General features: G+C 38.4%; 1 protein-coding gene across 1 annotated transcript in view; it reads right to left on the bottom strand.

The window, feature by feature from the left end:
• Positions 1-753: 753 nt before the first annotated feature.
• Positions 754-14,337, bottom strand: part of sema3c (sema domain, immunoglobulin domain (Ig), short basic domain, secreted, (semaphorin) 3C) — a 60,100-nt gene continuing 46,516 nt past the window's right edge. Inside the window, exons 13-18 of the mRNA XM_056247490.1 lie at positions 11,978-12,066; positions 8,505-8,546; positions 8,162-8,319; positions 7,195-7,262; positions 4,821-4,951; positions 754-2,126 (exon numbers count right to left, since the gene is read on the bottom strand). Coding sequence (XP_056103465.1) covers positions 1,725-2,126; positions 4,821-4,951; positions 7,195-7,262; positions 8,162-8,319; positions 8,505-8,546; positions 11,978-12,066 — 890 coding nt within the window. The 3' untranslated portion in view covers positions 754-1,724. The remainder of the gene's footprint in view (positions 2,127-4,820; positions 4,952-7,194; positions 7,263-8,161; positions 8,320-8,504; positions 8,547-11,977; positions 12,067-14,337) is intronic.

Here is a 14,337-nt window from a genome sequence, read left to right as displayed (position 1 = left end):
TCTATATTGTTATCATTATAGTTATTGTCCTTGGTGTAAACGGGCCTTTAACTGATTTATTGTGGTTCGGTATACCATATTAATAAAAGAGGAAAACGTGCACATACACTCACATTTTAAACCAATAGTTCACCCAAAGTCTTAATTTACTCTTATGTCATTGTTTCTTTCTTTCAGGAAAGACAAATGAAGGTATTTTGAAGAATGTTCACACTGCTCTTTTCCATGCAATGAAAGCATGACCAGTGACTGTTAAGCTCCTTAAAGTCCTGCGTGTTTGGAAGGTCATGAGGGTGAGTAAATGATGATGAAACTGTCGGGGGGTTGAACTATCCATAAGGAAGCAGTTATGTATTTGGATTATTGATGTTTCTCAAAGCACACTGGGCAAACATACAACACTCTTTAAAGTTTTATGGGCTCAGAGAGCCACCTGTCTGGTACAGTTTGAAATGTCTCCAAACCATCTTCTCTTCCCTTATTGAACATCTGTGGTGCAGCTGGGCTGATGTACTTTGGTCAGTGCGTCCAAGAAGAATTCTCATGATCCATTCAGTCACAATAAACAATTAATTTGTTAGAAAACAAGCTTTTATACTTTACTTGAGATGAGTAAGTACTTGAGAAAGTGCCAAGAAGATGTACCAAGAAATTGTGTGACCTAAGGTCAATTTCTGTTAGCGTTGAGGCTAATGCTAATGTTAGTGTTTCTCTAAAAGTCAAAACTGCTTTAATATTCTCATGAAATTCTGATGCTTCTAATCCATTTATTTAGCTTTGAAGCTAATGTTTATGTGCTTCCAAATGTTGACAACTTTTAGCAAATATATGTACCTAGCAATCCGAATCGAAATGTTGTGGCTTTTAGTCAGTTTCTGTTGGCTTAGAGACTAATGCTAGTGCTAGTTTACACAACATACTCTCATGATCCATATCTGATAAAAATGTTATTCGATATGTAGTACTGGAAAACAAAACTGATTTTTTTTCTTTTTCGTTTTAGTCCATGTCTGTTAGCTTTGAGACTAATGCTAAAGCTACTGTACTCCTGAAATTTGACAACATAAACCTTTAACACATATGCACATTTAAAATTTACAGTCTTTCTCTTCAGGTAAATAAACCAAAGATATTAATGACTCATCTTGAACTCAGGAGCATATGCTACATTTTGTCCAATCAAATGCTCTTTAGAATGAGAATGTCCCTGTAGTTGGTACCCCCTGCCTTTGGCTAGCATTAGCAAAAAGCAAATAACGGTTCATTGCTGTGACGTAAACTAAAGACTATTGGCTATTAAAAAGGATGAGCCGTTAGATATGTTCCACCCCGACTTCCCGTATCAAAAGAAAATACATCAACACAAGAACAAAATGTGCTTGTCAAACCATTTTGCTGGGTCTTAAATGACTTTGCGTTACTTTCTGGTTTGTTCTGCACTACTGTATGACATATGGCATCTTGCATTATGTAGCATGAAACACAGATTAGCATGTGTGTGTGTCTGAGGATTTCTCATAGTCTTCTGCTCTGGCCGTTCCTCTGCTGTACAGGAAGCACCTGAGATGCTTTGAGCTTGAAGAAAAAAAAACAGTTAAGGTTCATATCGGAGGAGTCTTCTCCAACATTCTCCTCCTCTATTTTCCACGCGCGTTCTCTCCTGATGCATGTCTTTATTCCTTTTCATCATCTCTACATCCATCTCCTTCCACTATGTTCCACCTCTATTCCTCTAGTAAGTGGTTCCGGCGGTTCCTGCTCTTCCTGTGGTCCAGCAGGGGTTTGAGTTTGCCCAGATCGCCTCTCATGGGGCTCTGTATGTTCTGCAGACTCTGCATCTGCTTGCGTTCCTTGCAGTATTGGTGCATGGCCAGCGTCTCAGCCGGGCTGAAGGCCGACACCAGGGCTTTAGGGTGCAGTGCGGCTGCCCAGCTCCAGGGTGACTGCTGTTTATTGCTCAGGGCGCTGACCAGAGCCTCGCTCAGAACCTGGAGACGGATCTTAGCCAGAGTGCGCTTGAAGCCATTCTCTGTTGCCAGACAGTAGTACAGGCCCTGGTCTGAAGAATGCACCGAACGGATGAGCAAACCGTGATTGGTGGACACCACACGATCGCTCAGCTTCACCTGCACACAAAGAAAAGAATTACTGGTAACGCATGGTTTTTAAATGCTTAGCAAATACTAAAGTACTTTAAAAAAAGAATAAAAACATAATACATTGATTCTCAAAATGTATAAAATATCTGCTTATATACTATTTTGCTTATACATGCTTAACCCTCTGGCGTTTTTCTGTCATTTTTGACTTTATATATATATATATATATATATATATATATATATATATATATATAATTTTTTACTTCATTGGAATCGTAAACAACAAATCATGGACATGATTCAAAAAGGTTAAATGGTCCTGAAAACAGTCATTGTACTTTTTTTCTTTAATTAATACTTTTAGAATAATGTATAATGAGTATATTGAAAAGAATGCTATTATAGTAATATAATTAAAAAAGTAATATTATATTAAAATATTAATGTTTATTTAATTATTTAATACATTTTATATACATTTATATAAAACATTAATAATATAATTTATTTATATAAAATTTTTTTTTTTATGAGTTATATACATTCACAGTTAATATTAATTTGTTCACCATATTATAATAGCATAATTTCTAATAACTTAAAATAATGTCGTCATATAATGAATTTATTTTAAAATAATACTGTTATAATATAATTAAATTGATATTATATTAAAATATTATAATAATGTTTGAATTATTTTATGCAATAATTTAGTTAAAGCTGCCGTCGGCAACATTTTTTTGATCATATTCAGTGAAATCGACACTATAATCTGACAGAACAACATAAATAAAGTGGTTTTAGAAAAAAACCCGAGCTTCTAACTCCACCTTGTGACGATCAGCAGTTGTAGTGCCCTCGAGAGCCTCTGGAGGGCACTCTCACTTTGTTTTATGTTTTCCCCATGGACTCATTATGTTTTATTATGTTCAGCTGTGTTTCATTATTGGTGATTGAGCTCCTGATTTAAACCTGTGTTTCTCCTTCGTCCTTTGCGAAGTCTTGTTACACTGTAAGCGTGCATCTCTGAGCATTATTCCTTGTTTTAGTATTCCGTGTTTCCCTGGACTCCTGATCTTTGCCTGTTACCTGGACTGTTTGAACCTGTGCTGCCTGCCTCGACCTAAGCCTGTTTTGACCACGAGTTTCCTCATTGCCCCTTTTTGAACTGTCTGCTTGAGTTTATGTCTGCTTGGTTTTAAGTTTAAATAAAGTGCTGCACATGGATCCGACCGCCTCTGTCCGTACGTTACACACCTGGAGCGTGTTATTTGTTTAGCAAAAATCCACAGCTCCCGGTTCATCATGTCCAATCAGCGCAGGGGGGTGTGAGATCTGACTGTCAATCACAGATCGGGCACACGCCACCCCTCGCGCACGTTACAATCACATGCACACGCCTGAAGTTCGCGGAAGTTCGCGCAGTAACGAAGAGTGATGGCGGAAAATCAAGTACGCTCATTTAGAGTATAAATGACGTTAGCAATTGCAATCTATCGGTAGATTAGCCAGGACAGGATACCTCCAAATACTCCATGGTGTTGATGGATGCTGATGAGACGGGCGCGTTCCAGGGCTCTCAAGTTTTGAAGACAGGTAAGAGTGACACCCAGCCGACGGGGGGTTGGATACATTTTTGTCATTGGTTGTTGCGTTAAATCTTACCCAGATACAATAGTGCTATTTTCTGATTGGCTATTGTGTAGCTCGACGAACAACACCAGAGGAAACACGCTTGATTCATGCCGGTTCCACAGTGAGAGCGGCGCGGCCAGAGTTTTGGGCGCTGCGGCATATTAAATATATTTCAAATAGTTTTTCAGCGTGAGAAAAACAATGTGTGGCAGGAGAGCGTGACAAAAGACCGAAATGAGTGACTGTCACGCTCAATGCGTGACACTTGAGAGCCCTGGCGTTCACTGAAAATCTGGTGCACATGCACGCACTGACGAGCATGAACTGGATGGGAGGGTATCCGTTGATAGTGGGGGAGGGGCATGAGAGTTGTAAACATTCAAAATTTTCCTGAATCCACTCAATCTGCCAGACTTGCCGACTGGAGCTTTAATAATACATTTTAACTATTTAATATAAATAACAATAATTTATTTTATAATAAAATTATATTATATTCATATATATTATATAGTTATGTATATTTTATATAAAACAATTATATAAAATATAAATATATTACAATATTTATACAACAGACATTTACATCGATAGTCTGGCGTTATAATTTATTTGCTTTTGGTGTACTGTGGAGTGGGTAAAACTGTTTTTAATGGCAGGCTAGCAGATACCGTTGACTCGCGCTAGCCTAGCACCGGCGAACTATGCAACTGGAAGGACTGGATGACAATTTTTGAAAACTGTCTCCACCGATAAATAACACCCAGGCTAACTTGGAAATGAGGTCCGATGTCCAAAATCCTGAACCACCCCAATGTAAATTGTTTTGTGTGTGTCCCTATTCTTCATTCTTTATTGTAAGTCAGATGTGTTTGTTAGAAAAATATGTTTTGAACATCCCTGTGCGTCCTTTTATTTTCTTATTCTCCAAGCACAAAGGAAGCATTTAAAGTTTAGGAGTCAGTCAGTCTAATGGGGCTGTTGGATGATTACAAACACATGATGATATTTCATTGAAAGCACTGGAGCTGTGTACTGTATGTCGCCTGTTGAGGATAATGTTGGACAGGGTTGTCTGACCTCTTTCCTGCGATCGTTGTCTCTCTGGATGAGCCATTTAACCGAGGCCTGAGGAGATTTGGGCTGACACTCCAAGAAGGTGGTGTTGTTTTTGACTCCATACTGAGTCATCTCCACTGCATTCCTGTAGGCTGAAACCAGACATCAAGTGTTAGCCAATTCTCTCACACACTTAGTGAATATACTAATTGACCTGCTGTTATTCAGCAGACACGCTAACATCTGCAGATCATAATGGGGTCTGAGTTCACTTAGGATGCAGTGAAATATGCTCTGAGTAGTGGGCCAGATTAGCGTATAACTGGATAAGTGACCCTGTACACTGGCCAATGATATCATACATTCAACATCTGTGTTGACATTATGCTACTTTTGTTTTGTGCACACAGCTGGGATAACGCTTTCACTCTTCGTTAAGACTGATATTTAATAATTCTGATGCATCCAAGTGTTGAACTGAGTCATCTGGATCACTGACAGCATCAGTGCCAATTGTATTCAAATTAGCAGGTGTTCTGAATCTGGTCCCATGACAGATTCTTTCACAAGGACAGAGAGACTGAGACAAACAGAGAGAGAAAGAAGGAAACAAGGGTGGTGGAAGAAGAGAGAGAAATGTGTGAGGAATTTGCACAAGATAAGCACTGAAAGTATGCACTTCATTGGGAAATGACATGTAGTATGTACATGTAACAGTTAGTTTTGGAAGCAATAGTATTGGACATGCTAGTATTGGAATATACCTCAACACATCACAAAATGACTTTGTTGCATGAGCACGTTAGCATTAGCATTGGCTGCGTTCACGTTTGAATTAGCATAATTACAAGATGACAACTTGGAGATTGTACTCTGAGCAGTTCGAAATGATTAGTTTCTATGGCAACATTCATAACGCCAAAATGGATCCATTTGTGGCTGTGTTGTTGATGAGCAAAATACTTAGTCACTAGATTGATTCACCTCTAGATGCTCTTGCTAAATGTTTAATTGTGTGTCCTAACCAGACGAGATTTAGTTTCTAGCAATAAGCAATTCGTACTCTCATTCAGAAGCAAAAATGCAGCACAATATGGCACAATCACTGCCAATCTGAACATACATTTGTGTAGTACAATTTTAACATTGTTCTGCAAATTTTCTGTAACAGGTTCTGCAAAATCCACGCAATCTGGAATTGTGCGTTCGAGTGGAAATTTCCACAAGCAGATTTCGCAACAGGTTGGCCACAGATTCACCGCATTGACTAACCGAAACACTATTGATAATAAAATAGATACATTTTGCCAGATAAATTTTGTTAATATGACAGCACCCCAAGTCCCAACTGTTAAAACCACTGCAAGATGATGTTGAAGTTTCATGAGTTTTCAACTAGTTATTACAAGTTTAACCAAATAAAGTTGCATTCAACAGAAATTGTCACAATTTTGAAATATAGAGAATATATAATATTCTGTAGTCATATACCGGTAGTCACATTTTCAGGAAAAAGTTGCAATTACATGAAACAAACTCACAATAGCCATGTTTCAATCCATCTATTTCTATGCGAATTTTGGGATATCGTATAAAAAAAGCTTGATAGAAACGCCAATATGCGCATAAATTCCAAAAATGTACATAATAAACGTATGCGCTCAATTGAGGCGGATAATTTTTTATCCAAGAAGACATGCGCATGTCCCTCGATGCGCAAAAAAAAAGGCACGTGACTGCCTCGGCAGTGGATGTGATTGGATAACTGGACTAACCAGCAGATCAGTTTCATTGCACAGCATCTCAAATGTTGTTTTAGTTATACTGAAATGTCTTTGCTAAAGTCATCAGAATGATTTGGTATAATGACCTCTGGCTCTGTTACGTTCCCAATTAGATTGCTAGGGGCAAAAAGGGAGTAACGTTTTACAGCAAAAGTTAACAGAAGCGTCTCACACAATTGCGTTCACAAACACCAGGTATCCGAACGTAAGATAACTTCAGTGTTTATTGCGTTTCGTCTTCTAGCTCTGAGACGCAATTTATGATCGAAGATAGAAGAGCCACTTCCCCGATTGCAGTACCCTCCATTTTTATTACAGATATTTTGCACCAATTACCCAGGAAGTAACAATTTTGTTCTCCTGAACACATGCGATGGAAACAGCGCTTTATTGGCAAATGTTTTATGCGACATTACGGTTTTGCGCATAAAATAAATGTGCACCTTTCGATGGAAACATAGCTAATTACTTTTAAATAAACTTTTTTTTTTTTTTTATTAACTGTCTGTCAGTCATGAAACTGCTTACTGAGAATCTAAATTCTCATCTCAGCACATAACTTTGTGACATTGTTTGCTTAGCCCAAGTGTTGACATACAGGTAGTTATTACCTTTCAGATTGAACCCTCTGCACTGAGTCAGTGGATTCCCATGCATAATATCCTGCCTTCTGCTTCTCCTGGAATAACATTTACACAGGATTAATCCAACATATTTTATATATGCATTCTTTCCTTTCACTCTTACATTCTCTCACTTTATATCAACATCTCTGTCTGAATGTTTGCACACGTTTCACTTTAAAAAACACTACTTGTCATGAAAGTCAAATACATTTTAGCTTAATTTCTCACAATTAACATGATTCAGCTGTCACAAGTGCAGTGGAGTGAAATGTCTGTCTTTTCCACTTCATTACTTCGGGAAGGATGTTTTGATGGGTGTTCCTTCCATCAATATTTTCCTAACTCAACACATCTGACTTCAAGAGAAACTGTTTGGCTAAAGTATCAGATTAGTTTTTAACATGTCCCATTCTGAAACAATCCACAATGTAAATACTCGTGAATATGCAATATGTGGGCTGTTCTGTTTGATTGACCGGCTGTATGTGTGGGGTCCGAATGCCAAAGACTGGATGGTTTCTGAAGTGTTGCCACACAGTTGCCAAAGTGTCATGAGTGTTTTTACTGTGTTGCTATGTGCTAGGGTGGTACAAGGTGTTCACTTACCGGCCCAAGTCAAAAATACCCCCCCTCAAATCTCTCTATTGTCGATCTCTAGTCCCTCGATATGTCTCAGGTTTTTCGTTTTTTTAAATGTTTTATCGTCTGTCAGGGAAAAATCTTAAGCCAGAACTCTTTAAAATATAATAGTGTCTAAATTAATTTTAATATGTTGGGTTAGGGTTTTGTTCGAATCCCACAAATAATCGTCAGCCCAGACTGTGTGTCTGCATTACAACTAAATGAAACCAAAACTGTCCTCAACATTTATTTCTGCTCCACTGCTGCTGCAATTTGCGCCCCCATGAGTGTTAGTGTGTGTGTGTCGTATGTGTCATGTGTGACTGTGTACCTCTTGCCAGTGAGGTAGAATCGAGAACAGCTGAGGCCATCCCAGGCGCAGTACGGGTCCCGCGCTAAACAGCAGTCTGCACAGGCAGAGCCGTATGCGTCGCAGCGGTGCAAAGACACCTGGGACACTCCGTGGTCAGAGCTAACATACAGCTGTTGCTGTAACGCAAACAAGCCACATATCACAAAAGCTGTTCATTTAACCCACAAGACTGGTGACACCATAATTACCCGGAATTAAAGCAACCATTTCCCCCGCCACAATTTATTGCCACCCCCACTTACTATATGTAGCACTTAGTCAGAAAATCCAGCTAGATAGAAGAGCTACTAATTAAAGTTACCTTTTTAGAAGAGATTCTTAGGTTGGTGATAGGAGACTGCTTCTGAAAATCAGAAAAGGAATAGTGTCATTGAATTTAGAAGATTTTTTGTCAGGATATTCATTTATTAAAAACAACACACATTGAAAATACAATTTATGCATACAATACCTATTCCTATGAATGTATCTATATACATGTTTAAATTTCTAAAAAAATTTGTGGACAAAAATGTCAAGATGTAACTCTCCTGAGCTCATAAGAGATGGAAAAAAAGATGCATTTAAAGGCTCAAATTCTTCTTCCTTAAAAAGAAACCTAGCATTGAGGTTTTTATTTTTTTATTTTGAACAGACAGTAGTGCAGATTACAGTTTGTTCCACCTAGCGGCAATTAATCCCCTCTGACGTAGTTGTACTTTGTACGTTTGAATGAATTGTTTGCTTGTCTTTATTTCTTATAGCTTCTTCTTATATTTTATATACTTATACTTTTATATTGGATATTGATCATTTAACAAAAAGAGACAGGGTTGTGTCATTTCATTTTATTATACATGTTCATACAGTGAAAATAATCAGAGTACATATGAACATATTCCCTGAACCACTTATTAATGTTACATATTTTTAAAATGAAAAAAGGCAGGGTTGTGTTTTATATTAAAAAAAAAAAATATATCAATGTACGCGTTGCCTGAACCACATTTGTGTGGTTATTAATAAATGTAAGATTTTTTAAATGAAAACAAAAAGAGGCAGGGTGGTGTACATATTTAGTTTTATTGTAAACATACTGAGATAACCAGAGTAGCGAGGCGAGGTGAGTGACATTATAATGACCGCTGCTGTACCATTTGCAGAATCACCGAACTTGCATCCTCGAGTTTGTACTCCCGAGTCGAACTTGGCAAGTCCAAACTACCAAGGACGCAATTCTGAACTTTACGTACTTGGTATTTAGAAACGCCCTCCCAATTCAGAGGCTGCATCCTTCGAAGGGCGCATTAAAAGGCCGATTGTGTCACTGCGGCACGACGAAGGCTGTCCCAATTCGTAGACTCCTTCAAGTGCGGCCTCCAAATGCGTCCTTCATTTCCCGTGAAATGACGGATACAACAGATTAGGGATGTAAACGGTTAATCGATTATCGATTAATTGTCGACAAGAATTTACTCGATTAAATTAAATTAATTGTTGGCTAATTGAACATTGCGAACGTGACACGAGATTCTCACGCGAGAGACCCGACACAAACTTGAGGCGGCAAAAAAGAAACCAAACATGAGGCGGTCAAAACGGAGTGGACTACCAGCTATATACAGCGTGCTAACCTCAAAAATCCAGCTGTATTCTAACATGCTGGCTAATAACTTTTTTTAAAGCTGGGTCTCAAACATTAACAGCGCTGTGTTGGACAGATTTGTGTTCCATGAGAGCGCGAGAGGTACGGGTGAGTGACAGCGCGAGAGGTAGTGCTGCGCGAATGCGCTACGGCGCTCTGCAATCAAATACGATTTTAAATAGGCTTAGTAAAAAAATATATATCGAAAATCAATGTGTGGCGATCAGCGTTGATATTGTGTCGGGCCGCCACAAATAAATGAACGTATGGGAAACTCTGCCCTCTAATTCTACTGTCACCTTCCTCAGGGATGATTTAAGTTGTGTTCAGTTCTATATTTGAAGTTTCCAGGTCTAGTAATTTTACTTTTACCTTTCTCAGACCAAGGGGGATTATAAGTGCTGCTGCTAATGTTTCAAGTTTTTCATACAAGTAGTTTAGATTATTATATGTTGCTTAATATAGTGTAGGCTAAGCCTACCCATATAGATTTTTATTTAAAATGTATTTTATGTTGCTTAATGTTTCACATGCAACAGGTAAACCAGTGCACAATAATTTTTTATGTATTTTAATTTTCTGTGCATAATTTATTTTGTTAAACTACATAAATGGCATTATCTGTACCGTATCCCAACTGTTACAATAAAACATCAATTGAGCAATATAACATGCATTTTTATTCAGTATATTAGCAATATTTTGCTTTTTATGTTAAAGACACTATTGATACCGTGAGAAATTTACATTCTCAGGAAAATAGCCGCTTATCAGTTAATCGATCAATAAGGTCAATCAACTAACGATTAATGAATTCATTGATAATTTGCATCCCTACAACAGATGGACCCTTCGTGGCCTTGCCGACCCAAGAATTCATTGAGCGACAGGATTTTTTGAGAGAAATTGATGAATTACACTTTTAAATGTAACTTTTGGGTTTCAAATTACTCAAATATCTAATGATACAAGTGTAAAAATTCTAAATAAAAACTTTAAAGTGGTTCCAATGTTGACATATTTTACTAAGATGCGATTATATATAGTTTTTACTCTTTATTATATAGCCTACAGAAATGGACCGTGGTGAGCATATTTAGACAGTTTGTAAAACCCTGTTTTATTTCAAATAAAGTTTAAAATAACTATTATAGTTTAAAATATAGTAGAAAGTTTAAAATAACTTTTAAAAAAGTCTAGTAAAAAACGTTACTGTCACTCATCAACGGCAGCTGGCTATACAGTCACATTTAGCAATGCTCAGTTCGACCTCCCCAGTTCGAGTCTGAGTCCTTTGAATTGGCACACAGCTCTTGTTTTGGCCTGGCTCTTGTGTCCTGTTGTGGCAGTTAGCAAATGGCATTGCATTACCGCGCGCCTCCTTCTGAATACATTTTTCTAAATGCATCTTATTGATCTTAATGTGAACTCATTCATGGATTTTTATTAAATAAGAATAAGTTTTAATTTAAATATCATAATTTTTCCAGTGACATATGCCAGACTTCTATCTTTTAGTCTGCTTAAACTCCGCCCGTTTCTTACAATCGACTGCAAGCTTGTATTCAGATCTGCGCCATCCAATCAACAGTACCCGCCCTACTCTCTTTTTTTTCCGATAACCGTTTTGCTCGAATGTATGTCACAATACGGAAGAAAAGATCTGTCCCTATTTCTGTTACATTGCATCATTAATGACATTTCTAAGAACTGTTCATATGTGTGTTTAAACTAGACTTTTAAAAATCGTTTGCTTATCATTAAAGGACATCCTGTGCCTATTTGTAATTGATCCAATAACGAACATCACAGCGTTGAGTTTGTATGTGCAAGTGCAAATATGGGAGCGTGTGTTGAGATGCCAAATTAAACAATCAACTGAGCTACGTGTGTGGCATTTCATGGTCCATAAATTGATGATCATGATGCCTAAACCTATTTTGACGATTTCAAGCCGTCAAAGCAGATCATAAGAAACCTCACAATGCAACCTTTTCCTCACCTCAAGCCCAGCCTCTGTTCCCGATAAAAATGTGCCTTCGCTTAGACCAACATTGAGTTCAAATAAACGCTTTGTGGCACTGCCAGCTCTGCTCATGCAGTCTGCCCTCTAGATACTTTGATGTGTGACGTGTGGCGAGAACTCAGACCTTAAACACTTCCAGCTCCTCCAGGATTAGATCCTCATCCAGAGAGCCGTTTGACGGCAGAACCACAACCTTCTGTACCGTGCCTTTATCTGTGAGTGGAATATCAGAACATCAGAAGAGTATTGGACAGTCAGGGAAGCAAAAACAACCTCTGGAATTTAGTCTGAACTGCGTATGAACTCTCCATTGTTCACATATTTTCTCTTTGAAAGCTTTTGCGTGTATCTGGTTGGTTTTTGATGTTGTTGTTGAGCATCTGTTCTGAGAAACAGATCTGCATTCTAGACTTCAGAAGAAAATGTTACTAGTTTGCCAAAGTGTTCTGGGTGGTTTCTAGGTGAACTGGTTCAAGTCAAAAGAGGCCACTCTCTAGTCTCTAAATATGGCCCGTGGCCCTCCTTCAATGTAAAGGGTTTTTGCCATCTGTCTGGTGGAAATTATTTATTGGATCTCTTCAGCTGTAGAAATGTTTTAAGAGATGAGTTTGCTGTCACTAGCTGCTAATGACATTAATTCTGTGAGATCATCATAGGTGTGTATATTTCGCTGAAGACGTTCAGAGAGAGGGTTGATGAGGAATTTAGCTCAAACTCTGGAAATTCCCATTTTAAATGGCCAACATTTCAAGACGAAACAATGCCAAGGAGCAGCCAGGCCGCTCCGCACAACGCTCCTGGCTTCCCATCAGGAATTTTGATAGGCAAATACAAACAGCTGTGATTTTGAAGTCTCTCCAAATGTCCCTATCCCCGTTCCCTAGTAACCGCAGAGCCTGTCTGCTGTCGTGTCTCTGATTCTGTTCTCAGATAAACACACATTCACACTCTCTTTCATTCTTGCATACCCATCCCAAAAGGTAATATTATGTATTGGTCCTGTGACACAGCAGGACTCTTAATATCCTCCACTTAATATTGAATGGATAGCAAATAATATGTTTATGGTTAAATGATTAGGTTTTAAGGTTTGTGTAGACTTGTTGCCCCCTGGTGGTAGTTAGTGGTACACACATTCATGCCTGAACAATGTTTTAACTAAATTGAATTGTAATTTAATCTTTATTTTTATAAACAGAAACTGGAAATAAATGGAAACACTAGTTAATAGAAAAGCCAAACCCCTATAAGTTTGCTGAGGCCATAGTGAGTTATCTTCACAACCATCCTGGCTCCCTGGTTGAGAGCAAATGCTTTACATTTATAGTATGGGAATATATAGGGAGAATGGGATGATGAAATGTTGTAGGCCAGATTCAAACCTGCATCACCCACATGAGCATGTATGTATGTGTGCTACAGGTTTATTTGGTTTGACTAATTATGGAAAAAATAATGCATTAAAAATATTAACGCCTTTAATGCACTCCGACCCCGGCCCAGACCTGTACGTCATCTTACATTGCGTACAGTTTAGTTATGAACATGATGCAGGGCAAGGACTGACTGCGTGATGAAGCTTATTAAAATGCAGTTAAAATGCCTCTAAAGTTCAAGATATGAGAAATGTCTTATGTAATGTTTTTGTGGTAACAGTAACACTCTACAATAAGGGTTCATTGGACTACATAGTTAACATGAACTAATAAAGAACTGCACTTCTACAGCATTTATTAATCTTTGTTAATGTTAATTTCAACATTTCGAATGTGTGCTTATTTCATAATTTATTAAAGTACAGTATAATTTTAAAGTATAGTAAATACAGACAAATCATTTCAAGTAAAACATCAGTCAGTAAAAGACAACTTTTCTGTCTTTGTCATTTTAGTTGGGAAAAGTTAAGTGTGCTAGTTCCTTCCACGAACATATGATTAGTGCTGCCGCGATTAGTCGACTTAGTCGACGCAATCGACCATGCAAATTAGTCGACGGCAATTTTTTTAGTCGACGTGTCGTTTTACTATTGACCGCTATTTATTTTTGGTCTCCCGTCACAAACGGCTCACTGTAATTCACCTCCACACACCAGTCTGTGCGCCGTGCGCGCCCTGCTGGATTATCTGCTATCATTTTCCTTCACGTTCCCGCCCGCCTTCACTGCTTTGATATGAAAAATTGCGGAGGCAGGTGACGGAGCTTTCACAGTGGGCTCGTTTGCTGCGGTCCGAGTCCGAGCGCGAGCGCGATTGTTCCCGGCGCCCCCCGCAGCGTTGGTCTGGTTTCACACTCAATTCTACCGAACCCTGTTGAGTTTGCGTGCATCTTATGCCATCGCAAACGTGCACGGCGCATGATAGAAAACAGAACGCGGGTCAATATATTGTGTTTTTCAAACGGACTCTTTTGAGGAGACAGTGGATTTCCAAATGTGTTGCCCTGATTGCACGCGCAATGCGCGAATACACTGCAGACTCCAAGGTA

This window comes from Rhinichthys klamathensis, unplaced genomic scaffold (genome assembly GCF_029890125.1).
Source record: "Rhinichthys klamathensis goyatoka isolate OS25496 unplaced genomic scaffold, OSU_Roscu_1.1 h1tg000048l_1, whole genome shotgun sequence".
Taxonomy (NCBI): domain Eukaryota; kingdom Metazoa; phylum Chordata; class Actinopteri; order Cypriniformes; family Leuciscidae; genus Rhinichthys; species Rhinichthys klamathensis.
Note: the sequence above shows the minus strand (reverse complement) of the source record. Positions and strands in the feature narration are given on the sequence as shown.